The 26,005-nt window shown below is 49.9% G+C and overlaps 1 protein-coding gene across 1 annotated transcript in view; it reads left to right on the top strand.

Annotated features, from left to right (window-relative positions):
* TLL2 (tolloid like 2) overlaps positions 1-26,005 on the top strand; it is a 139,708-nt gene that overhangs the window by 108,966 nt on the left and 4,737 nt on the right. Inside the window, exons 11-19 of the mRNA XM_007117899.3 lie at positions 5,323-5,439; positions 6,453-6,598; positions 7,049-7,244; positions 14,906-15,031; positions 15,804-15,964; positions 16,618-16,798; positions 18,234-18,359; positions 20,601-20,728; positions 25,581-25,794. Of these exons, the coding sequence (XP_007117961.1) occupies positions 5,323-5,439; positions 6,453-6,598; positions 7,049-7,244; positions 14,906-15,031; positions 15,804-15,964; positions 16,618-16,798; positions 18,234-18,359; positions 20,601-20,728; positions 25,581-25,794 (1,395 nt within the window). The remainder of the gene's footprint in view (positions 1-5,322; positions 5,440-6,452; positions 6,599-7,048; positions 7,245-14,905; positions 15,032-15,803; positions 15,965-16,617; positions 16,799-18,233; positions 18,360-20,600; positions 20,729-25,580; positions 25,795-26,005) is intronic.

Raw genomic sequence — 26,005 nt, 5'->3', positions numbered from 1 at the left:
CGCTGAGCCTGCGCGTCCGGAGCCTGTGCTCCGCAGCGGGAGAGGCCACAACAGTGAGAGGCCTGCGTACCGAAAAAAAAAAAAAAAAAGAAGCAGAGTCATAAGGAGCCGGATGGGAGGGTGTCCGCTGAGAGTGAGTGGTCCTCATTTTTAGAGTGCTCTTCAGGGTGGGCTTCTGAGTTGGACCAGCGTAAGTTCGCAGCGCAGACTTTGTCCCTGGCATGTCTTCACGTAGGCAGAAAAGCCATACTTGGTATGCTTCGAATGACTGGCTTGAGTGTGAGCTGCTATTAGGACAACTGACCAAAGATGGAGGCCGGAAAGAAGGGAGAGAGCTAAGGTGGGGAATTTCACTGACAGACTGAGCCCAACTTCGTTGCAGATTCTGGGGGTGGATCAGAAGAGACAGGGACAGAGGGTCTGGCTGGACCTAGGGGGGCCTGGCAGATACTAAGCTTCTGTACGGCCAAAGGGTCTCAGCCAGATCAGCTTACCACTGGGAAAGGCACACAACTCAGTCCAGAGGGCCATGAGTTTAAATTCCTAAAGGTACAAAGAGATAGGAATTTGTAAAGAAGTCTTGATGAGCGCCCTTGCACTCTGAGAAAGGAAGCACGGGGTGGGGGGCAACCCCATGGTTTGGTTTGTATACTTCTGGATTATTTGGCTCTTTTACAAGAATGCATTCAGATATTATTTTATAATTAATAAAAGAAACTGTGTGGGAGGAGTTTCATGATAACGTGGAGTCTCGGGGACCTTAGAGTCACACACCTTCATGAGAAAACCACACTCCCCAAGTGCAAACCAACTCGCTAAGGCCACACAGCCTGCAGGTGGCTGAGATCAGGTCAGAACTTAGATGTCCAGCTGATGGGACAAGAGGACTGCTGAATCTGGAAGGGGCTCCCCATAGGACTGCCATGATTCGTTGTTTATCTGAAATTCAAATTTAACTAGGCTTCCTGTATTTTTGTTTGCTAAATCTGGCAACCCTATACCCCCCAGGGAATGTGATAGACTTAAAAAGCTCAGGAGGGGGAAGCTCTCTGTTCCTAAAGTTCCGTGGAGAGGGCCAAGGCACGCTCCTGAAAATGGGCACAGGAAGAGGGATTTCCAGCTGTTCCTTGAACTTGAAACAAGAATTTTCTCACTACAGATCCTGGGAACTCTGATTACACGTTCATTGATTAGATGGAGCTTTTGCCGTTCGTCATTATCAATGATGGTTTTTTGTTTGGGTTTTTTTTTTGTTTTGCTTATATTTTACACACTTTTGCAGTGAGCGTGTGGATGTGTGTGTGAGAGTGTGTGGATGTGAGAGAGAGAGAGAGTGTGTGCGCGCGCGCCGAGTGTGCTGTAGCCAAGGCATGGCCCCGCGCCTGTAACCGTCATTCTTCATTTGCAGGAGTTCTCCCTTGCCAACTATTTGGCCTGCTCTGATGTTTCCAAATGCAGTTGTTAGTGAACTTTTGTATTTGGAACAAGTGCATTGTGTGGGCCGAGCTGGTCCCTGGGAGGGGTCAGTGCCATGAAATCTGCTGGGAGGAGGCAGGTCAATGCCCCTTTGGCAGGAGGGAGAGCGGATTAGGGCGGATTGTGAAAGTATGCATCTTGCTCTGAAAAACTGTGCATCGCATATTTTCCCAGGGCAGTGTGTGAAAATCCAGGCATAATGGACGCATAACTTTTTATGAATGAACCCTTTATGACTCCCCATGGAGTCCACTTGTAGTGTCCTCATCTGCATTTCCTCTTCTTGATATCCTTATTAAACTCCTCCTCCAAAGGCAGGAAACAGATTTCAGTTTAGGAATCTGACACCTTTTCTCTAGTCCATTTTCTCTCCAGCCTGCTAGTCTCCTTGGGAGAAGGCTGTTTGGGGCTCAGCTTTTCACATCGTGATTAAAGGGAAATGTGATTAGATTGAGAACATTTCACGGCTGCTTAAAGATAGCAGATTGTTTTTTTCAGTTTTGGGGGTCACTGAGGAGATTGCACCTAAAGAGGGGAGGAAGGTGGCTGCATACAGAACTCATCTAGTAATCTGAAACACTGGCCTGTTAATTGGATTCCCCTCCCTTATTTCTGCTAGAGGAATTACTCTAACAATGCACTTTTGCAGGCAGAACGGTCCTCGGGCATTCTGTCCCACCACAACGCACACAAAAGCTTTTCTCCCCCCTTCCCTGAAGTGGGGAGGGAAGTTCAGAAAGGCCAGGCTGGCCGATCAGTGTCGCGTGGCTCCACTACTAAGGGCTCTCTGGGCAGGGGCGGCCCCCCAAATGAGCAGAACCGATGGCGTGAATCAAACTGGCCAGCCTGGTGTTGCCACAAGTTTGCTTTATGGTTTGAGTCTTTGATCTTCATTCCCATGTGTCTGTTTCCAAATTGGGAAATAGGAAGAGTGATTCTATTCCAGACAGCAGATTTGATGTCTACTGATCCAAAAAAGGTGCAGTGTTCAGAACTGCACCTCAAACAGAGGAGTTCCTTTGGATGGTGGTGGCGGTGATGGTGATGAAGAGGGTGAGACTGATGATGAGGTCAAGATCTCAGGCTGCCGAGGTTCAAATCCTGCTGCCACTTACCATCCTGAGCGTAACTCACGCTGAGTGTAACTCAGCTCCAATTCTCCAAAGCTCAGTTTTTTCAGAAATGAGATTCATAATAGCACCTATTTCCGAAGGTAGTAGGGAGGCAAATAGAAAATCCATGTAAAGTGTGTAGGACAGTGTCTGGCATAGTCTGGTTCAATTCAAAAGGGAGCTTTTATCAGAACCATTACAGTGAAGGTGAGAATCTGGAGACATCAGTCCAGGGACAATGTAGAGGGTTCTAGTTAAGAATTACAAGGTGATCTGGGGAGACGTCGCTTAGACATAATTTGTAATTTATTCTACCAAGTCTAGCTCTGCCAAGGCAGTAAAACACACCTGAGCCGGTAATTCCTGTCTCTTCCGGGGTACAGAGCAGAGGTGGGTGGGCCTGTGGCCCTGGGGTGCGTTGTTTCTTAGGCAGCAAGGTGGTGGAAGTCCCTCTCTCTTTTGAAAACTTCCCCAGCGGCTGTGACAGCTGGGGTTTTAAAAGGAGAAATTTGGACTTGCAACTCGGTTTAGCCAAGAAAGAGTTCCTTTTGTGAACAGGCATTGCTCAACCACTGTTCAGTGGCTCCGACTTCTCCCTGGTGAGCAATACTTCCCCAGGCTTACATGTTGTTTTCCAAGAACTAATTGATACTAATTGGCCATGCCCGAGGAGCCATTATTGGAAGTGTATAGACTTCTGATGGATTCTTCCTTGCCCAATTCTCAACAGCAGTTTTAGCACATCTCCCTTAATATTAAGCTCCCCCAATCCAAAAGGCTACAGGCAGCCAGAATCTGAAGGAAATGGAAGGAGATTAGCAACCTCTACCCCTGTGTCTCCCCAAAGAATGTCGACCACAGTTGGCCACTAGGAAATGTCTGTAGTGGCATTTATTACTCCCCCAGTCTCACCCCCCGCCCCATTTCTCAGAAGGGCAAAGCAGCGTTACAGCTTCAGGGGGTTGATCCAGTGGCTAACACAGTGCTGGCCATAAGAGGATACCCACTAAATATCTGTCAAATGGACTTTAAAACATTTTTTGGAGATAAAATTCATGCACCATAATACCTCTCATCATTAACGCATGTAAGTCAGTGGTTTCAGCGTGCTCACAGAGTTGTACAGCCACCACAGTCTGAGAGCATCTTCATCATCCCCCAGAGAAAGCCCATACCCATTAACCGTCACCCCCCCACCATGTTAAATGGATTCTTGAGTGACTCACACAGTCAGCGCTTGCTGGAGCCATGGACGCTTTCTGTTCAGAGAGACCTTGGCTGGTCTGTGTTGTGAGCTGATGATGAGTATGACTCAGTCCATCTCCCACCCCACCCCCGTTCTTGCCCTGGCTGCCATCCTTAGGTGGCATTGGAAATTATATGGCCAAGGATGACCATGCCCTGGGAAGGCCTGGCCTTCCCCCTTTTCCTCCGTAAAGGGTCCAAATTTCACACAATGTACCCACGTGTCTAGGAAATACACATTTATTTGTATGTTCAATACCACAAGTTCAGTAGCAATTATGAGCCCCTTTCCATCAGGTAGTGGGAACTTAATTACAGTCAATTTGTGGTTTTTCCCGCAGGGTGCCAGTGCGGGGGCGGGGGGCACACTTTGTTCCAGGGCATGGTGTTTGGCACATTGCCATCCCAACTGGCATTGCTGGGATGTCCTCATCCCCCTCTTGTCTCCAGTCCTCTGTCCACCTAAGTGGCTGCGGTGCCTCCTCCTTGTCTCAGCCCTAGGCCAGTTCAGACTGGTGCCAAGTCCACACCTCCCTAGAAGACGTCCTATGGGAGACGTGCTATGGCTCCCCAGGCCCTCTGGGCTATGGGAAAGTCGCTTCCATCCCCTCCCAGGAGTCCTGTTGCTGACATCGTGTCCTGCTTTCCCTGAAGACCTCTGCATGCCTGTCTCCCGGCCTAATGTCTTAAGAAAACACACAGACGCTCCTGTTCTGACCCCAGGTGGGACATGGGGAATCCAGGGTCTTGTTGCCCCTCCAGGCTCTGCCAGGGACTGCCCTGGGGGCACAGCTCTCTGCTCCTCCCAGCTCCTTAAACCTCCTTGGGGTCTCTATCAACCTTCTCCACCCAGGGCACAGGGTCCTTTCAGAGGTTCCATGGTGCCCTCTCCAATCCTCTCTCCCTCCAGGTGAGGATTGCTCCTCCATCCTAGGAATCTTTCTAAGACTACAAGGCAGGGGAAATGTGCTCTTATTCATTGTGTATTTTCCCAAATCCTTGGTATTGTGGCCAGACTCGTGGAATTCAAAAGCCAAGAACTGATTTTGTCATCATGTGTCCTCTGGCAACCCTTTCCCGAGACAAGGAAGGCATAAGGCATGCCCCCCCCCAATAGAAGGGTGTATATGTAATAGAGATACCAGGGGGGACGCTCATCACTCGCTCAGACCACCATCCCACCGCTGGCCTTGCTGGGACGTCCTCATCCCCCTCAGCACCTCAACAAGACCCACTGGTAGGGGAGGGGGCGCCTGGGCCACACTCAGGGTGTTTGATTGATCGGAGTCTGAGACTCTCCTGAAGGAGGCATACCGGCTTGTGACTGTTTCCATCCCAGCTTTTAATCCTGTATGTGCTACAGGATGAGTGGCCCCGCGAGGACTGCTCACCTTGAACTGCGTTTGAAGCAACGCTGCTCTCTCTCTGCCTGCACTGAGTCCCTCCGTGCTGTCCGCCAGCAGCCTGACCGTTCTTTTCCACTTCCCAGGTAGGTTTTGTGGCGACAAAGTTCCGGAGCCGCTCATCTCCACAGACAGCCGGCTCTGGGTGGAATTCCGAAGCAGCAGCAACATCCTGGGCAAGGGCTTCTTCGCGGCGTATGAAGGTTTGTTCGTGACGAGAGAAGCCGCCAGCGTGGCTCCTGATGTGCCTCAGTCCTTCACGCGCAGCCGGTGTCCCTTCCCGCCCTTGCACGTGTGGCAGCTGCCCAAGCCCTGAGGGTGGGGCAGCACCGTCCCCTTCTCCCACCTTACGGAAGCTGAGAGGCTAGCTGGGCTCCCTTCAGGACAGGCGCCACCTACCTGTCACCACCCTGCTGAACCCTCATTCCAGTCCAGTGGGGATGGTGTTGGGGGTTACAGAACACTGTGGAAATGAAAGCAGCCTCTGAATAGCTGTGTGAGCCTGAGCAAAGAATCCAAACCTCTCTGAGTTTCATTTGTGAAAAGAGGACTTTGGACAATGTCAAGGAATTTCCAGCTACATTTCTTGGAAGGGCCTCTGAGGCCACCATGGTGGTTGAGTGGAGGGAACCAATAGGTCTGGGCTCTAGGCAGCTGCCACCAGGGCAATTCTGCTTCTGTTTGTTCCACATATTGGGTTTCTCTGGCCAGTTACCCCTGTGCCCGCCCTCCACCCAAAGGAAAACACTAAATAGTTATTAAGGCCCCTTAGGGACTTAAATTGTAATTTTGGAGAGGCCAAAGTTTTGTTTTTATAAAGGAAATAGCGGGCGTGTGCGTGTGTACACATCACTCTGTACCAGAGGCTTCCACCCTCTGCATCAGAATCACTGGGGGATCTCAAACCCCCGGTGATCGCCCAGACACATTTGATCAGAACTTCTTGGGATGTGGCCCTGGCTCCCATAGTTTGAAAAATCTCCCAGGTGATTTTGATGCACAGCAAAGGTAGAGAACCACTGCTCTACACAGTTATTTTCTTTATATGGGAAAAATTCAGAGTTGCAAACACATGAGATTATGCCTTTCTGGAGGCACCGTCTTGGTTGAATGGAAATGAAAATGTTGGCAAGTGGAGCCACCTAGTGGTGTACTTCCTTAGTAAGCTCTGACCAGGGACCCCGCCCCTCCTTTCCTCCTGGTTCTTTTTCTAAAGCTACCTGTGGGGGAGACATTAACAAAGATGCCGGTCAGATTCAATCTCCAAACTACCCGGATGACTACAGACCTTCCAAGGAATGTGTTTGGAGGATTACGGTTTCAGAGGGATTTCACGTGGGGCTTACCTTCCAAGCTTTTGAGGTGAGTACTGCTGATCTTAGACACTGTGCTCTATAAAGATACATTTCCATTTTTTGGCTGAAAACAGGAACCTAAGAGGCCATTTCAAGTCCGTGATGCATTTTGCCAGGACATCTGGTATCAGAGCCTCTGCAGGCTTTGAAATCACATCTGCCTCCTTGCTGAAGGCTGCTGGAGAGGGTGGGGGAATAATTGAAGCAGAAGTCTAGAATGGGATCCCAGGGCGTTTTGTTGAATCTTTCTTCCCTGTTTATCACGACTTAATCTCTTTGCAGCTTGATTCATCCTTGACTTGCACAAGTAGGAGACAGCTTGGAAAAGCCCAGGACACGTTTGAGTCCTTTTGTCTCTTGGTTAGATTTTCAAGAGTGATATTTAGGTTTCTTTCTTAAATTGAAAACCTTAAGGCCAAGCTGCTGTCTTTCATGTTGTCTCCGTTTCTCCGTTTAGATCGAAAGACACGACAGTTGTGCATACGACTACCTGGAAATACGCGACGGCCCTGCGGAAGAGAGCGCCCTCATTGGCCACTTTTGTGGCTATGAGAAGCCAGAGGATGTAAAGTCCAGCTCCAACAGAATGTGGATGAAGTTTGTGTCTGATGGCTCTATCAATAAAGCAGGCTTTGCAGCCAATTTTTTCAAGGGTATGAATTAGCAGTTGTTTCCATTTTAGTCACAGGATGAAGTACTGCCCCCCTGGCCTAAGAATCACAAAACCCATAGGGAACCTTAGCACCAAACAAGGCTTCCTGCAGTGAGGAGGCAGCAAGCCGTTTCAGAGCTGTGCGTAGATTCCCCAGCGGAGTTCACAACTGACTCGGGAACAGGCTCAGCCTTGGCTTCTTTCTTTGTGGCAGAAAGTTGTGCTGCCACACTTGGAAATTAGGTTTATAAGTTTCCAAGGTCAACTTCATGAACCTTAGTGAAACTGAGCATTGATAACAATACATATTTGTGGAGTCACTATCATTCATTGAGCACCTACTGTGTGCCAGGAACGGTGCAAGGTACTTGACTTACACTATGTCATTTAATTCCCAAAGTAAACCTCTGAGTTGGGTTTAGATCATGCTTGATCACTGTTGAGAAGGGCTGCTCAGGATCACTCAGATAGTTAATTGGCAGATCAAGAATCTAAACACAGTTTGACTCCTAAGCTCAAACTCTTTCTAGAACATTGCCTTGCATGCCCTGATGTGGGCCAGAGAGGCAGCCCGGGTCTTCAGCTCCTGAAGCATCAGCTCCCAGTCTACAAGCCTACCCTCAAGTGGGCAGAGCTGGGCAGGGGGCGGGGGGAAACTGAGAAGGTGTGGCGCTCACAGGAAACAAACCTCCGTGCCACCTTAGGGACTGACTGCTCTGTAAGATCTTGATTAAATCAGACACAGAATGGCGTGGGAAGACCAGCATTCCTGGCCTCAGCAGAGCGAGCTTCCTAAGACTCTTTTGAATAGATAGGTTTTCCTTCTCTGCTCTCAGAGCCCTGGAATTCCTCAGACCACATGCTAAGAAGAAATATTGGCTATTCCCCATGCATTGTAACTGGGCGCCCACCAGCACACCAGCAGCCACTGAATGGAGATATCCAATCTGCAACTGGTGGTCGCCGATCAGTGACCCCTTCCTCCCTCCTCTCCCAGGGCTCCTGGCTGTGCTAACCCAGAAATCCTGGTCCCTTCCTTACTCTGTCTCCCCATCTGCCCCTTCTTTATCCCCTTCTCCCAGGTTTTAGGTGAGCAGATGGTGTCAGAAGAACCCACTTCAAGCTGTGTGACCCTGAGCAAGCATCCCTTTGTCCTTACTGAAGCCCCTGTTTTCCTCTCTGTAAAACAGGGAGAAGGAAATCTGCTCATTTTACCCAGCCAGCTGTGAAGCCCCAATGAAATGATGGCTGTGGAGACACTTCATAAGCTGAAAAGTACCACACAAGTGTGTGGGATTTTTTTTTTTTTTTTTCCTGCTTTGAGCCATCTGGGGACAGCAAACCCAAACAGAAACAGAGCAGAATCCTAACGCTCTGAATAATTGGAGACAAAGTTTAATTCTTTCCCAAGCAAAAACAAACAAAAAAACAAGAAACCAAGCCACATCAAGTGTATTTCAAATGCAGTTTGCCTAGTGGCTGTGGTGGGAAGAAGTACATGGGAGTCTTAGTAGAGATGCCTTAGTGGAGATGCCTTAGTAGAAGTAGAGATGCACAGCCCTCGCCTCACCGTAGCCCAGACTGCACCTGCTGCGTGTCTCTCAGCCTGGGGAGACCCCCATCTGACTTAGCAGCCACACTGGTTGGGTCGCCTACAGCAAGTTATAAAACCTCTCTGAGCCCCAATCTCTCTACCTGTAGAAACAATACTACCAGGTTATCGCAGAGTTATTGGCAGGAGAAAATGAAATAGCATTAAGTGAACACACAGGGTGTCATGTTTAGTCCCATCAAGGAAGGAATCTCTGAAGTGGTTATGTTTCTCTCTGGAAAAAATGATGTGACAGCTTCTTCTTGCAGTTGCCGTGTGTCCCTTTCTTATCGCTGCTGTAACAAATGACCACAAATGTGGTGGCTTAAAACAACACAAACTTATCATCTTACAGTTCTCGAGGTCAGATTCCCTTGCCTCTTCCAGCTTGTAGGGGAGGCGCCTGCACTCCTTGGCTGGTGGTGCCCTTCGGTCTTCAAGCAGCAAGGGCAGCTGAGACCTTCTCGGGCTGCATCCCAGACCTCTGCCTTCATCATCACGTTTCCTTTTCTGACCCTGACTCTCCTCCTCCCACTTTCAGTTGTAAGGACCCTTGTGGTTACAGTGGGCCCACCCAGACGCTCCAGGATAATCTTCCATTTCAAGAACCTGAAATCACATCTAATCACATCTGCAAAGTCCTTTTTGCCACATAAGGTTAAGGTAACATTCCCGGGTTCCAGGACTATGATGTGGACAACTTTGGGAGACCTCATTTTACACCACGTCACAAATAATCGTGAGGTTTTATTCTAATTCTGTTTATCCTAATTCTCCTTCCCTGACTTCCACCCCCAGGTCCGTAAATTAGGTGTTGGGGCTTCTTTCCAGTAAGAGAACTGGTAACCAGTTGGCACTGGCCCACCCACATCTCATTCCTGGTTCTGCTGACCATCAGCATTGCCATTTTTGAGAGGACCAGCTAAGAATGGAGATTAGGGTTTCCGGATTGAACAAATTTTTAAGAAACTGTTTGCCCAGTTAAATTCAAAGTTCACATAAAGAATGATCTTGTAGTGTATGTACGTCCCCAGTATTGCATACTGTACTAAGAAATAATTGTTCATCCGAAATTCAACTTTAATGGAGACTTCTGCTTTTTTTGTGGCAACCCTACTGGAGATGCCAGCCAGTGCAGTGGAGAGGGGTGTTTCTCTCTGTGATGCTAAACCGGTTTGTACGGGACTGAGTCTAGAGCCTTGGCCTGCTCTGAGCAACCATGATAACTAGCTCCGTTTTAGTGGTTAGAAAATGCCATCTTCTCCCTCTTCTACCTTTAACGTTTATTCAGCAGTCATCAAACTGTGTCTCAGGGGCTGTGGGACAGAGGAGAACATGGTCCTTGTCTTTAAGAGCTCAAGGTGACACAGGAGACCTGTGAGCCAGTGGGCAGTGATATTGTGTGAAGTGTTGACATCGGAGGAGGGTCTCACTCAGCACGGGGGTGGGGTCAGCACCCAGCCTAGATATTCGAGGACATGTCAGTTGGCAAACAGCTTTTTAGATGCTTGTAAAGGTGTTAATTGAAGCCCGTCTACACTAACTTAGTGCACAGGCCCAGCTTGACATCTTTTTTATGTCAAGAAGGGCGGTAGAGAGTCACATTTAGAAGAGAAGAACTATACAGCATTGACCTTGACCCTGAATCTTAAAAGAGGAGTCAGGTCTCCTATTAAAGGAGAAAGAAAAGACATCTATTGAGTATGCCAGAAGCTGTACCAGCTACCTCACTTTGTCTTCAGAGCAACCCCTTGCTTGGCATTGTTACCCCCATTTTAAAATTGAGGAAACTGAAGTTCTAAGGTGGCCGAGCTAGAAGTAGGCCCTGCATGTGTAGGACTTCACAGCTCACTCTCTTTCCTCTACAGAGACCTGAAAGCCACAGGAAAGTAAAGTGAAGGGATTTGAATTTTTGATTTGATTCTGACATTCGTCACCCTTCTGCCATGGGAGTATAGGGAGGAGGGCCCAGGATTTAGCCTCTGCAGTTCGGGGTCTAGCCCTGCCCACACACTTCTTACCAGCTCACTCTCTCAGGCAGGTCAGTTTTCCTTTCTGAGACTTGATCCTACCTGCTTTGTCCTCCGCCGTATTCACAGTGCCAGACCCACAGTGGGCTCAATAAATACTTACAGGGCAGTGGATGAATGAATAAGGCTCCGATTCTCATTTGTGGATTGGGCTTCTCTCTCCCTGCTCTGCCTGCCTTTCAGGGTTCCCACGCGGATGAATGAGGCCAGAGACCACAGTGCAGAGCAGCTCTGTCCAACAGAAATAGGAGGCAAGTCACAAATGCAAGCCATGAATGTAACTTTAAACTTTCCAGCAGCCACCTTACAAAAAAAAAAGAAGAAGAGAAGAAAGCAAGTCACAAATGCAAGCCATGAATGTAACTTTAAACTTTCCAGCAGCCACCTTACAAAAAAAAAAAAGAAGAAGAGAAAGACAGAGGCAAAATTAGTTTTAATACTGTATTTTGTTTAATCCAATATATCAAAAATACTATCATTTTAATATGTAATCCATATACACAATATTAATGAGAGATTTTATGGCTTTTTTTTTCCACACTAAGTCTTGGAAATCCAGTGTGTTTTACACTCACAGCACATCTGAATTTAGAATAGCTGCATTTCAAGTGTTCAGTAGTCACATGGGATCTAGCACAGCTTAGCCCAGATCTAGAGCCCCGACGCAGCCAGCTCTTTGTCAGCCTTTTTCCAGCAAGGCTGTCTGTCAGTAGGATGTCCTGTGAGCACACAGGGGGCCGGTGCGTATGTCAGGACTTCTCCAGTGAAAGAAAGTGGAAGAGTAACTACAAAGGCCACGCAGAAGAGTTGGACCAGCCAAAGAAGCTCTTGCCTTGGTGCCAGTTGGCAGGAGTCTCTGCCCAGGGCCCAGCTGGCACGTGGCTCTGTCCAGGGTGCCAGTTGGCCTCTGCATCCCTCTCCTGGTGCCAGATGGAAGTCCCTCTCAGAGCCTGCTGGCCGGGCAGCAGGCAAAGCACCTCACATCTCTGCTTACTTGGGGAGATGGCAAGTGCATTTTCGGGTTGACAGGGCCATTTTGGTGCCACACTCCCCACATAAAGAACAGGAGGGTTTCCCACCTTGATCTCCATGCTCCACAGTCCCAGTGCTGATGGCCCACCATGGGATCTGTGATGTGGGGGACTGGCTCCCTTCAAGGTACTTCAAAAGCTTAGGGATGTGCCTTGCCTTCCCTTTCCTTAACTCTCTCTGAAACAATGTTTGGGATCCTACCTGAGTCATCTCATTATCTAACCTCAGAATGGTTCCTTCTTTCACTGGTACTACTTGGAGAAGGCAAAAAAAAGCCAGTCAGCAAAGCTGATCCCTGATTCAGCTTCTTCTCCCACCCCCACACTCTCCCAGATTTTTCTGGGTTGCTTGGCCTTGGTCACTGTAGCCCAGAGCAAGCATGAGCCTGTGGGCTTGAAGCAGATGATACTTCATTCTAGTGTGGAGGTGATGCAGAGGACACCCAGGCTCCCCCTGAGAGCAGGGCCCCTGGTTCACTTCCACACCATACACCCAAGCTGGAGCAGGGGTGGAAATGGCCAAACATCTCACTGCTCTTTCTGGAGAGAGCTCAGGTGTACACGTATACCTTTTAGCCATCTTCCTGGGCCAAACACCCTACCTACCCTTCTAGTCTTTGGAGGAAATATACTCCCTTTGCTTTAGGTGCAAATCCAATCCACCAGCCTCTCTCCCTCCACATGGCTAAGATGGTGCCAGGAGACTTATCAGTGGTCCTCCTTTTCTTGCCTATGACAATCGTGTGTCCTGCCCATAGCATCTTCTGGCATCAGTCTCCCCCAACCACCCAGCTTGGCCCTTTGTTTAACTTGCTCTATGTTGATGGGCTCTTTCCATGGTTCCTTTCCGCCCTCCCGCCAGTTTCTTGACTCTGCTGTGCTGCCTTCCTGCCCATCTAGTCTTCCTTCATTGGCCCATCCTTGAAGCTTTTTCCTTCTTTCTGTTCCTGCCTTGTCTCTCTCTCCCCTCCCCAGGCCTACTCTACTTTTCCCTGATTCAGGGATGCCAGGTAACCTTATCCTTTTCACTACTCCCATCATTGTGTTTCTCCATCCACTGGAATTTCAAAAGCAACCCTGCTCTTTTCTAGAGCAATAGCTAATGTGTAATGAGTGTCTATATGCTGGGTACTTCACAGGCATCATTTTCAATCACCACAACCCTAAAAGCAGATATTATTCTCATCTTAAAAGTGGAGGAAGGCTCAGAAAGGTCAAATCATCCAGTTTATTGAAGGAAGATCCCCTGGTGAATCCAACCCAGGTCTGTCTGGCTCACTCTAAAGACTGGACTTTTTCTGTTCCTCATTGTTATTGATTCTCCTCCTTTTATACTTTTTATCAAATGTCAAAGAAAGTACTTTGCCTACTGTAAAGTAGTAAATAATTGCAGGATTGTTACTACTTTAGCGAACTTAATACTTATACTTATTTGAAGCTATGGACAACTTCAACTCCTTGTCTAGAGCGTGTCTCCTAAACCCAGTCTCCCCTACTGACCAACTTATTTAAGCTTTTGTTGAGCCCAAGAACACATCACTCTTAGAGTCACCTAAGTTTACTCCTCACTATATGAAATGATGGGATATTTACAAACTATCCTGCACCCAGTGACGAGCCACCAGGTTGATGAGTATTTTGTGCATCATGGATCAGGGAGATTGGAAGGAAATGTGTTTATTTGAGTTGAAGTTTATTTGAGTTGGAAAAAGGAGATATGGTGGTTGAAAGGTTTGCATTTTCTGCTGGACCATTGGGTTGGAAGTTGCAAGGAGTCAGAGTTTTTAACAATTCAAATTTCAAAGGACAAGAAATACCTTTAAAAACAGTAAGATTCCTATCTCTAGGTGTTTTCCAGCAGGGTCTGAAAAGCCACCTACCAGAAATGGATCCTTGCTGAGGTGGCAGGACTGGGGATCTTTTCAAGTCTTTACCAACTTGAAAATGTCCTCATTTATTTTATGTGTAATGCGAGGTCTCTCGAGATTTCGTGAATTCTGTCCTTGCTCTGATCTTACCTTCCCTGGCGTTAGGAACCAACACTTCCACCCACTCTCCAAACCTTTCTTCTTCCTAGGTTGGGCTTTTGTTGTTGTTGTTTGAAGATGTCTCTGTGTCTAGTTGTCCTTTCATTAGACTCTGCAGCTCTGTTAGGCTACAACCTGCAGGCTCTTTAGGGATAAATGTACCACAACTTGGCAGCAGAAAACAATGATTTTTTCCTTTTACTTCCGATACTCTTCTTGGAGAAGCCCAATGGACTGGTTTTTCTTTTCTTTAGTGGTGCATGGGCTGACATGTCCGGGGAGATTCTCCAATGAGTCCCACGTTCTCCCTCTGGACAGTGTCCTGCTTGCTGCTATTTAATTGCCCCAGACACATCATTGGACACTTGTCGGTGCTGAATCCCGTGTAACTCCCCTGCTAACTCAGTCTCTCTGTGGCCTCTTCCAGTAGTTTCTCCTGGAGGCATCGGCTCACCTAAGAGCCAGCGTTTTCTGTAACCTTGAAGATCACCTCTTCAGATTAGTGATAAAAATGCTAAATCACAGCTTCTGGTTCTATCGCTGGAGAATACTCATACATCTTCATCTAGGAATGTGTCCCTTTGTCCTCACCCTTTGCTTAATGTCCTGAGACGTCCCGCATTTATGGGGGATCCCCAGTTTTACGGCATTGAAATTGATCGTCTTTGGTATGAAAGCTTTGAGATGTTCTCAGATCACAAATACTGCTGACTGAACCCTGCAAAGAATGGAGCTATACCAGGCCCGGTCTCCTCTCAAAGGAGCCCTGCTTCTGGCTAACAAGTTAGTCTTGTGTGTTGTCAAGATCCCACTCGCCGCTGTGGCTGCTGCTGGTTTCTGAGACGTGGACAGGGGACTCCTTGGAAGGTGGTCACCAGGAGTCGCTCTTTCTCTTAGAGGGAATCCCGGGATGTGGAAAGCGATGGGGAACAGACCCGGCAGCTTTGTGATGACTTAACCATGGTCACCTTCCTCCCCAACAGAGGTGGATGAGTGTTCCTGGCCAGATCACGGCGGGTGTGAACAGCGCTGTGTGAACACTCTGGGCAGCTACAAGTGTGTGTGTGATCCTGGCTATGAGCTGGCCTCTGACAAGAAGGCGTGCGAAGGTTGGTGTTGGACCTGCCAAGGTGGAGTGAGAGGGGATGGGGGACAAGTCTTAGGAGAAGGGGGGCAGATGAAGATGGGGCAGCTGGTTGGCTGTGAAGTAACAATGGACAGCTGTGGGGCTGATCCACCTCCTTCCTGGAGGGAAAAACAACTCGATGAAGCCACAAACGTGAGATGACTTTATCGGACTCCACCCCAGCAACTGTGCAGGTGGAACCATGGTTCATTTTCTTCTGTGACTGTGTGAAATTCATACGATTATTAAGGTAGCAAATAAAAGCAAAGAATAAGTATGAGCACTTTGGTGGGACTCAACGAATAGCGCATTTCATTCATTCCATTCCTACCGGGCTGGTGGTGTTTTCCTTGCCCACCTGAATGACTCTGCTCGTTCATGGAAGCCAGGGACATTGCATAGCTTGGTGCAAACGTTTCTAAATCTTGAAACTCTGGGCAGCTACAAGTGTGTGTGTGATCCTTGGTCCAAGTCATGTGAAGTCCCCAGCTATGCCACTGAGTGAGAGGTAAGCACAAACGCATCGTCTTTTTTTAAAAAGCTGTAGACTTGTCCTCCACTCCATCCCTCCAAATCCTCAGTTGAAACAGACTAGAAGAAAGGAGGCTGAATTAATCAGTTCAGATGGTCTCTTTGTTGTTGTTGTTATTGTTGCTGTTATTAAAGAACAGCAGGGCTTATTGCTGATGGGGGAAATTGCAGTCACTTGGAAATAAAACCAGATGAATCTTGCTTTTTTTCCCCCCCCCGTGCAGTGGCCTGTGGCGGTTTCATTACCAAGCTGAATGGAACCATCACCAGTCCTGGGTGGCCAAAGGAGTATCCTACAAACAAAAACTGTGTCTGGCAAGTGGTGGCCCCCGCTCAGTACCGGATCTCCCTTCAGTTTGAAGTGTTTGAACTGGAAGGCAATGATGTATGTTTCTGCACTCCAATTGACTGGGGATCGTGTTGGGATGTGGCTCAGGGCTGAAAACTGGCGAGGGGCTCAGCAGGCGGGGAGGTGGCCTCCTAGGGTCGTGGGGCTGTAGCTGGGCAGAATCTGGGGGGTGTTTGGTGAGGCAGTTTCAGCTGCACACCCTCTGCAGATGGAGGGCTTGGGTCCTCTCGTCACCGATAAATCCGAGGAGAATCAGGACAAGAGAGGAGGAGGCGGGTCGTGGGGGCGGGGGGTGCGAGGTGGTCAGGACAGGTACGTCCCCTGGGGTAGGAATCTGGGGCTTAGCGTCCACCTGGGAGGAATGGAGGTGGTGAGATGCAGCTGGGGACCAGGGTGGCATAAACAGCCCATTCCCTCCCTTGGGCGGTGGTCAGGGGATGATCAAGTCAGCCAGCCGAGGCCCAGGCAGAGCCCTACAGCTGGACAGCTAGTCAGGCGTACCCCTTGTCTGCACCTTGGGCTGGAGGGATCCCAATAAGAGTCGAGAGGACCCTCCTGCTGGGTCTGACGGAGCTCGACTGCCCACCTGGCAGGGTGCAGCTCTCAGGAAGGCAGCCCCGCCATGCGCCAGGGTCTGCGGCGGGGACTTGAGGGCACCGGGCGGCTCCGCCCATGGCTCCCCCTTGCAGGTGTGTAAGTACGACTTCGTGGAGGTGCGCAGCGGCCTGTCCCCTGACGCCGGGCTGCACGGCAAGTTCTGTGGCTCCGAGACGCCCGAGGTCATCACCTCGCAGAGCAACAACATGCGCGTGGAGTTCAAGTCCGACAACACGGTCTCCAAACGCGGCTTCAGGGCCCACTTCTTCTCAGGTGTGCGGGTCTGGGGGCAAGACCACAGGCTGAGGGCAACACGGCTTTGTGGGCTCCCAGCCTTGGGGCACCCGCCCGCCCCTCTCTGCCCGTTGCCCCGGCCCTCACAGTGTCTCTGCCTCGGTCCGGGTTTTATAGCGTGGTGGCTATGTTATTGCAGGGCTACCAAAACAAGCGACCACAAACCAGGTGGCTCAAAACAACAAAAAATGTTGTCTCTCACAGCTCTGGAGGCCAGAGGTCTGGAACCGAGGTGTGGGCAGGGCTGTACTCCCCCAGAGGGCTTGGGGAGGAGCCTTCCTTGCCTCTTTCTAGCCCGTGGTTCCGGCGCTGAAGTGTTGGGTGGTCTTCATCTCTTTATTTTTTACGGGCTCTTTAAGGATTCTTAGGTGTCCTCATAGAATCACAGGGCAAAACTAAAGCACCAAGTGTTCAGTGACACATTACCCGCAGTGGGCAGAGGGTACAGAGAGGAGGGAGATGTCCCTGACCCTTGAAGTTATCCTGGTGGGAGGCCGGGGATGGAGGTTGGTCCTCGGTTAACAGGGAAGGAAGCTGGCTTAGGAGAGGACTGCATACTGTGCCAGCTTGAGCTACAAGGTCCATAACGACAACAACAGCTAACATCTGAGTCCATCCATAATAATAAATAAAAACTAACACTGACTTGGTGCTGGACGCTGTTCTAAGTGCTTTCCCTGTACTAATTCGCTTCCTCCTCTCAACAATCCTGTGAGGTAAGGACACCATAACTGACTCCACTTTACAGGTAAGGCAACTGAGGCACAGAAGTCAAGGGCTCTCCAAGGTCACAACAGCTGGAAGTGGAGGAGCAGGGCTGCCACTGGGCCGCCTGGCCCAAGGGTCACACGCTTACCTGCTCCACAGGCAGTAGGAGGTGTGGGGCCATGGAGTAACAGCCCAGGCCTCTGGTCACCCAGACTGCTTGCTCACTGAGTAACCTTGGGCACGTTAACGTTCTCAGCCTCAGTTTTCCTACCTGTAAAATGGGGGCATAGGCACCTCCCTCCTAAAGTTGTGTGAGCATTAACTTAGATAATACAGAGGGTATAATAGAGTGATTAGTGTCCATCACAGGGTAAATACTCAGTGCACGGTGGTTATTTTTATTATCGTTAATATTATTATTAATACTAGCCTATCCTTTAAGGAGCTCCTTGGTTTGGGTGGGGAGCAGGAGGGGCGAACCTATATATACATTAAAGTGCTTTAGGAGCATGGGGAATTCAATATACACCAGGGCTAGGTAGTATCCAAGGAATGCTGCCCCACCCTCGGCCCCGTGGAAGGATAATCAGAGTTGGGACAATCAGGGAGGCTGCCTGGTGGAGACTCCTTTTGAGCTGGGTTCTGGGCAGTGAGGGACGTTCCCAAGTTGGTGGTTCCTCTTAGGAGAGTCCGTTGATCTCCGCAGACAAGGACGAGTGCGCCAAGGACAACGGCGGGTGCCAGCACGAATGTGTCAACACCTTCGGGAGCTACCTGTGCAGGTGCAGGAACGGCTACCGGCTCCATGAGAACCGGCAGGACTGCAAAGAGGGTGAGGCTGGACCGTGGCCGGGGTGGAGGGCGCGGGGAGGCTCGCCTTGGCTGCCCGAGCGTGCGCATGCGTAAGAGTGAGAGCGTGGGGCGCTTCTTCCAGGTCTAGCAAGCCCCGAACTGAGGCTCAGCTTCTGCCTTCCTCCTCCCACCTTCCTGCTCAAGAGTGATTTTCGCCAGGGCAGTCACTCCTTCAGGAAGCTTGTAGGGGCCCTTGAGTGCTCTCCTACAGTTATTATTGCAAAGGGGTTAAACGCCAGACTCCAGAATCAGACCACCTAGGTTTAAATCTTGGCTCTGCTACTTACCGGCTGTGTGACCTTGGGCGACTTAGTTAACCTCTCTGAGCTTCAGTGTCCTCTTCTGTTTCAAACGGACTAAACATACCTCCTTCTTAAAGTTTTTGTGAGGGTTAAACGAGAGCATGCTTAGAAAGTATTTCAGACAGGCTGACACATATTAAGCACTTGAAATGTCGATAGATATCAGCCATCTATGTCATAATCATATTTACCATTTGCAGGTCTAATAGTAAAATAGAATTTGGGGAAGACTTTGTCCCTGCTGCTTTCACTACTGGGAGTCCTTCAGAGCCAGACGGCTTTTCGTGTCCAGTCACTCTGGGAAAGGACTTCCCATGTGCTTACCCCATCCTGCAAAGGGAGTTTGAGCATCTCGATGAACACACAGGCCTCCAGGCCTTGTCCCCACCACAGAGCCCTGCATGCACATCAGGGTGAGGGACGATGTGAAGACCTCACACCCCTGTTCTGGGATAAACATTTCGGAATTAGGAGATACTGGCTGGGGCGCCACAGAGACTGGTCAGGGCCTCCCCGGAAGGTTAAAGAATGAGCTTAGACATCTTCAGAAGCCCACCCTCGAGCCCAGTGCTGTGACCCGGACACAGGAGGTCACAGGTTGGGTTGAGAGGTAGGAAGAACTTGGAAGGAACTGTCATTCTGGAACTTAAAAAAAACTTTGTCTAGCCCCTGTGGTGTGAGGGGGGGGGGTGGCCAGGAGGGATATAAGGCCGCTAAGCTCCCATCAGGTGAACTGTATGTATTCCCCCAGGGTGGCAGGGAGTGCGGCAGCGAACATCCCACGTCGGAGCTGCTGCCCCTGTTGGCGCCCGTTCTCTGCGGGGCTGCGCAGCAGAGGCAGCAATGAGGGGGAACCTCCGTGCAGCCGCCTCTCCCTCTTACCCACCCTCAACCTCCAGCTGCCTCAGCCTGAAGCCACAGGGCAGAGACAGCAGTGGTACCTCCTCAGCGCCCTCTATTTCCTAATCAGCAAGAGCAAAGGCAGGCCTGGCTCTACCCCCGAGCAACAGGTCACTTGCCATCTCTCAGCTTATTTTCTCCATTAGAAGGTGGGAAGGATTAAATGAAAGGATGCAATCAAAGTGCTCAACACAGATAGAGACAAATTCTAGCTATTGGCCAAAATGCTACTTACTAAGCAAGTCGCGGGACCGCTCTTTGCAAATAGCGTGGTAACCAGGCCAGCATCTGTAGCCTCCAATTGAAATTGCTTTGGAAACTAAAAGACAGAAGGCATAGTGATGGAGATCTTTGTTAGCACTTACTGAGCATTTCACATGCGTTATCTCATTTAATCCATGCATCCCCGCTACAATGTTGGCACCCCTTTTACCAATAAGGACATCAAGGCTCAGGGTCCCACAGCTTGTAGGTGGTGGCACCAGGACTTGAACCGAGGCCCATCTGACCCCAGGGCCTGTGGTCGCAACCACTAACTCTACCATATTTCGAGAGACAATCACAATGAGAATAGCAATAGTAAGAAAGGTGGGGCTTCCCTGGTGGCGCAGTGGTTGCGCGTCCGCCTGCCGATGCAGGGGAACCGGGTTCGCGACCCGGTCCGGGAAGATCCCACATGCCGCGGAGCGGCCGGGCCCGTGAGCCATGGCCGCTGAGCCTGCGCGTCCGGAGGCTGTGCTCCGCAACGGGAGAGGCCACAGCAGTGAGAGGCCCGCATACCACAAAAAAAAAAAAAAAAAAAAAGAAAGGTGACCTGGCTCCAGGAAGGCAGCAAAGCCAAATAAATCAGCAGATCTCTGAGCTGGGGGACCCTTTATTCAGGCCAAACCCTGCCCTCACATATTATGACCATGTGACAAGAGGTCAGGGAGGAGACTCTTCCGGAATGCCTCTTCTGCTGCCCACAAATGAATGACCTCTCTCTCTGTCTCTTCTGTGTCCCTCCCTGTCACCCCCAGCTGGCTGTGTGCACAAGATCAGCAGTGCAGAGGGGACCCTGGTGAGCCCCAACTGGCCTGACAAATACCCGAGCCGGAGGGAGTGTACCTGGAACATCTCTTCAACCGCGGGCCACAGGGTGAAACTTGTGAGTTATTTTCAAAGTTTACGGACAACACGGACTTCGGTATCAGGCTGACACGGGTCTCAGCCTCTGCTCTGCCTCTTCCCAGCTCTGAAACTTGGGGAGGTTACTCAACATTTCCAGGACTCAGTTTTGTTATCTGGAATATGGAGCTGCTAATGAAACCTACCTCTCCGGGCTGTTGTGCAGATTAAAAGAGAGGAGGCACCTGAAGCCCTCCGCCCAGGGTGGTGGGTGAGAAAAGCTCTGTTAATAGCACCTGTTCACAGTGGTGTCAATATGACCTGGCACCCATCACACAGATCTGAAGCGCTGTTTGAGATTCAATAGTTTCCAGTTACAATATTTTACACAAAAAAAAAAACCAACCAAACAAAAAACATTCTCAAGGTTAAAAAAAAAATGTAGTCAGTCAGAGGGTTGGAAAGTGGAAATCAAGTTTCCAGACCCTCATGCTCACTCTAGGAATGAGTTCTCTGAACATTTTCTTGTGAATTCTTCCAGAAATTTCTGTGTGTGTATGCACAGGAAAAAATATATATCCTTTTTCTTCCTCACATTTCTCAAGTGGATTCTATTATTCATATGCTTCTACAACTTACATTTTTTCCAGTTAACAATAGGAGGTTAAGTTATGTATGCTAATTCTCTCTTGAATTAAAAATGTATATCTTCCAAGCCTTTCTTTAAAGTCCCATCCATGCATGTGATCGTGGTGGTCTGCGCACCATGCTCAGTTATTTCAAGAGAGAAATGAGTTTTTCCTACAAGTCTTGTTTCTCAGCCACCAGGGACTCCCAGATCGTGGAGTGTAAAACAAACCCTCTTGCCTTCTGGAGAGGTTGTTGTATTCCAGCAGACAAACAGTTTTAAAATGGGTCATTCTAACTCTGGAGATAGCTAAGCTCTTCAGAATGTATATGGATGTCCCCCTGAATTATGGACCAATAATGCAGGGAGAAGGGGAGAGAACAAAGGAGAAGGTGAGGATAAATAGATGATCGCCCAGGGACTTGCGTGGGTCTTTACTGGCGAGAGCAGTGAGGAGGACAGGTGGATGAATGGGTGCCCAGGCTGGGCACGGGTGCAGGCCTGGGGCATCGAGAGGTGAAGGCAGGACCCCTGACCACAGGTGCCCATGTGGGCACCTCATATGCATGGCTGACCGTGTAGGAAATGCTTTCAGCTACTCTCCTGGGTCAGTCAGAACAGCCTTGAATCTGGGCGAGGGTGAATTAAAGCGAGTGCATTAGAGAAAGGCTGCCGTCTGCTGGAAGATGATCGCCATGGCAACACAAATCTCTGAAGACGGCGGGGGGAATGGCGCGCCCTGGGGTTGGGAACGCACAATTTGCACAACTGGTAGCGGCGCTTCCCTGGAAGGGCCGCAAGATTTCAGTAACTGCCCCAAAAGTCTTTTCCTGTTCTCTACAGTACTGAGGAAATAAAGCAACCCATCACAGTGGCCAGAGTGAACCCAGACCTCCAATTTATCTGAGGCACATACATAATGCGCTAGTTCTTAAATACTTCCTTGGGAAGTGGATGGTGGGTATACTGATCATGCTCTACCTTTTTGCTACCAGAGTGTGAACTGAATACTTACCAGGAAGCTAGTGTTCGACTGCACAGGGGTAGCCACAGGGTGTCCTATGGACTTTTGGGGAGCGCCCCGTCTCCCTGGCCCACCGTCACCCTCCCATTGCATTGCCCACCCTGGTCCCACCAGCCTCCCCTTCCTACTCCTGCCCACCGTCCCTACCCCGACTCTCCGGCCCCACCTCCCTTCCTATAAGTGTGAAGAGCTTTGCCCATTTCAAAGCTCAAACACAAAATGTGTGTGCCATTCTTATGAAAGCCTTCGGTCCCTCTATTTCTCCTTCTCTACCTCCATCTCTGCTCTGTCACCCCGGGGCCCTTCTTGTGAATTGAGATCCCTTCCAGCTCTGAAACTTGGGGAGGTTACTCAACATTTCCAGGACTCAGTTTTGTTATCTGGAATATGGAGCTGCTAATGAAACCTACCTCTCCGGGCTGTTGTGCAGATTAAAAGAGAGGAGGCACCTGAAGCCCTCCGCCCAGGGTGGTGGGTGAGAAAAGCTCTGTTAATAGCACCTGTTCACAGTGGTGTCAATATGACCTGGCACCCATCACACAGATCTGAAGCGCTGTTTGAGATTCAATAGTTTCCAGTTACAATATTTTACAAAAAAAAAAAACCAACCAAACAAAAAACATTCTCAAGGTTAAAAAAAAAATGTAGTCAGTCAGAGGGTTGGAAAGTGGAAATCAAGTTTCCAGACCCTCATGCTCACTCTAGGAATGAGTTCTCTGAACATTTTCTTGTGAATTCTTCCAGAAATTTCTGTGTGTGTATGCACAGGAAAAAATATATATCCTTTTTCTTCCTCACATTTCTCAAGTGGATTCTATTATTCATATGCTTCTACAACTTACATTTTTTCCAGTTAACAATAGGAGGTTAAGTTATGTATGCTAATTCTCTCTTGAATTAAAAATGTATATCTTCCAAGCCTTTCTTTAAAGTCCCATCCATGCATGTGATCGTGGTGGTCTGCGCACCATGCTCAGTTATTTCAAAAGAGAAATGAGTTTTTCCTACAAGTCTTGTTTCTCAGCCACCAGGGACTCCCAGATCGTGGAGTGTAAAACAAACCCTCTTGCCTTCTGGAGAGGTTGTTGTATTCCAGCAGACAAACAGTTTTAAAATGGGTCATTCTAACTCTGGAGATAGCTAAGCTCTTCAGAATGTATATGGATGTCCCCCTGAATTATGGACCAATAATGCAGGGAGAAGGGGAGAGAACAAAGGAGAAGGTGAGGATAAATAGATGATCGCCCTGGGACTTGCGTGGGTCTTTACTGGCGAGAGCAGTGAGGAGGACAGGTGGATGAATGGGTGCCCAGGCTGGGCACGGGTGCAGGCCTGGGGCATCGAGAGGTGAAGGCAGGACCCCTGACCACAGGTGCCCATGTGGGCACCTCATATGCATGGCTGACCGTGTAGGAAATGCTTTCAGCTACTCTCCTGGGTCAGTCAGAACAGCCTTGAATCTGGGCGAGGGTGAATTAAAGCGAGTGCATTAGAGAAAGGCTGCCGTCTGCTGGAAGATGATCGCCATGGCAACACAAATCTCTGAAGACGGCGGGGGGAATGGCGCGCCCTGGGGTTGGGAACGCACAATTTGCACAACTGGTAGCGGCGCTTCCCTGGAAGGGCCGCAAGATTTCAGTAACTGCCCCAAAAGTCTTTTCCTGTTCTCTACAGTACTGAGGAAATAAAGCAACCCATCACAGTGGCCAGAGTGAACCCAGACCTCCAATTTATCTGAGGCACATACATAATGCGCTAGTTCTTAAATACTTCCTTGGGAAGTGGATGGTGGGTATACTGATCATGCTCTACCTTTTTGCTACCAGAGTGTGAACTGAATACTTACCAGGAAGCTAGTGTTCGACTGCACAGGGGTAGCCACAGGGTGTCCTATGGACTTTTGGGGAGCGCCCCGTCTCCCTGGCCCACCGTCACCCTCCCATTGCATTGCCCACCCTGGTCCCACCAGCCTCCCCTTCCTACTCCTGCCCACCGTCCCTACCCCGACTCTCCGGCCCCACCTCCCTTCCTATAAGTGTGAAGAGCTTTGCCCATTTCAAAGCTCAAACACAAAATGTGTGTGCCATTCTTATGAAAGCCTTCGGTCCCTCTATTTCTCCTTCTCTACCTCCATCTCTGCTCTGTCACCCCGGGCCCCTTCTTGTGAATTGAGATCCCTTCCAACCCCCAGCTAATGTTCTCTCTCCCTCTCTGTCATTTGGTCCAAGTCTTCAGTTAAACTGTCCCCTCTCACCTTGTCCCATCCCCCTCGTAGCCATGGACAGGCCATCGGCCAGTCATGTGCCCAGTGCCTGAGAGGCCCTACATTTGGGGCTGCAGAGCCTGGTTTACAGCCTGGAATTATGGGGTTGCCCTGGCCTGCTTCAGGGGACGGTCTTGGGGGGACAGGGAGGAGGGAGGCAGTATGGCCTGGTGATGGTTAGGAGTGTGGCCTGGAGTCAGGCTGGCTGGGGGTCAAGTTCAGCTCCATCCTTCTCGAGCTGTTTGAACGTGGGCAAGCCACTTAACTTTCCTAAGACTCAGTTTCCCCTTCTGCACACTGGGGATAATAGTAGCTCTTCCCTTACAGTATTATGAGAATTGGGTGAGAAAATGCAGGGCTGTGCATGGAAAAGAATATTCAACTCTGGCCAGCCACTCTCAGGACAATGACGTGGAGTAGCGCACACTCCCTGAAGCCTCATTCACACAGTGCAGTGCGGAGGTTAAGGGCAAGGGCTCCTTGACTTCCTGGTCATGGCCCAACTCTGCCGGTGGGTGACCTTGGGCAAGTTATCCGACAGCCCTGTGCCTCAGTTTCCTCATCTGTAAGGTGGAGGTTATCATGGTAGACACCTCACAGGGTTGTGAGGATTACTACTTACAAAGCATTTAAAACAGCCCCTGGCTCAGGGTGAACACCTCGGTCACTGCTGCTCTCATGGTTGAGGGAGGAGCTGCAGGATGTGCCAGAAGGAGCACAGACACCAACAAGCACTGAAACCCCCTGACCCCGGCCATCTTATCCGCACAGTGGTCATGGAAGCAATAGCTCATAGGGTTGTTCTGGGGACTGAGAGAGGGGCCAGCTGGAGACCTTCTCAACAGATGTGGCCACCATCACCATGGGCTCCGTGCCGCCCGCACAGCTGGCTGGGCAGATGCGTGTCCCACCGCTGGAGAGGGGGGCCCGCCCCGGCTGAAGTGACCTTGCCTCACTTTCTGCTCTTCCATCCCTAGGCGTTTAACGAGTTTGAGATCGAGCAGCACGAGGAATGTGCCTATGACCACCTGGAGCTGCACGATGGGCCCGACAGCCTGGCCCCGGTCCTCGGCCGTTTCTGCGGCAGCAAGAAGCCAGACCCCGTGGTGGCTTCCGGCAGCAGCCTGTTCCTCCGGTTTTATTCGGACGCCTCGGTGCAGAGGAGAGGATTCCAAGCCATGCACAGCACAGGTGCGTGGGCTGGGAGCCCGGCCTTCAGCTGACCCCCACGTGGACTGGAGATAGATGGGTGATGAAGGCAGGGAAAGGACCACCTTTAATTCTGACTATGGGGGATGAGCAGTGTATGATACCATGTCCCTTTTAAAATGAAACATGGGTGGGCTTCCCTGGTGGCGCAGTGGTTGAGAGTCCGCCTGCCGATGCAGGGGACGCGGGTTCG

Source organism: Physeter macrocephalus, chromosome 20 (assembly GCF_002837175.3).
Source record: "Physeter macrocephalus isolate SW-GA chromosome 20, ASM283717v5, whole genome shotgun sequence".
NCBI lineage: Eukaryota > Metazoa > Chordata > Mammalia > Artiodactyla > Physeteridae > Physeter > Physeter macrocephalus.
This window is presented reverse-complemented; position numbering and strand designations above follow the sequence as displayed.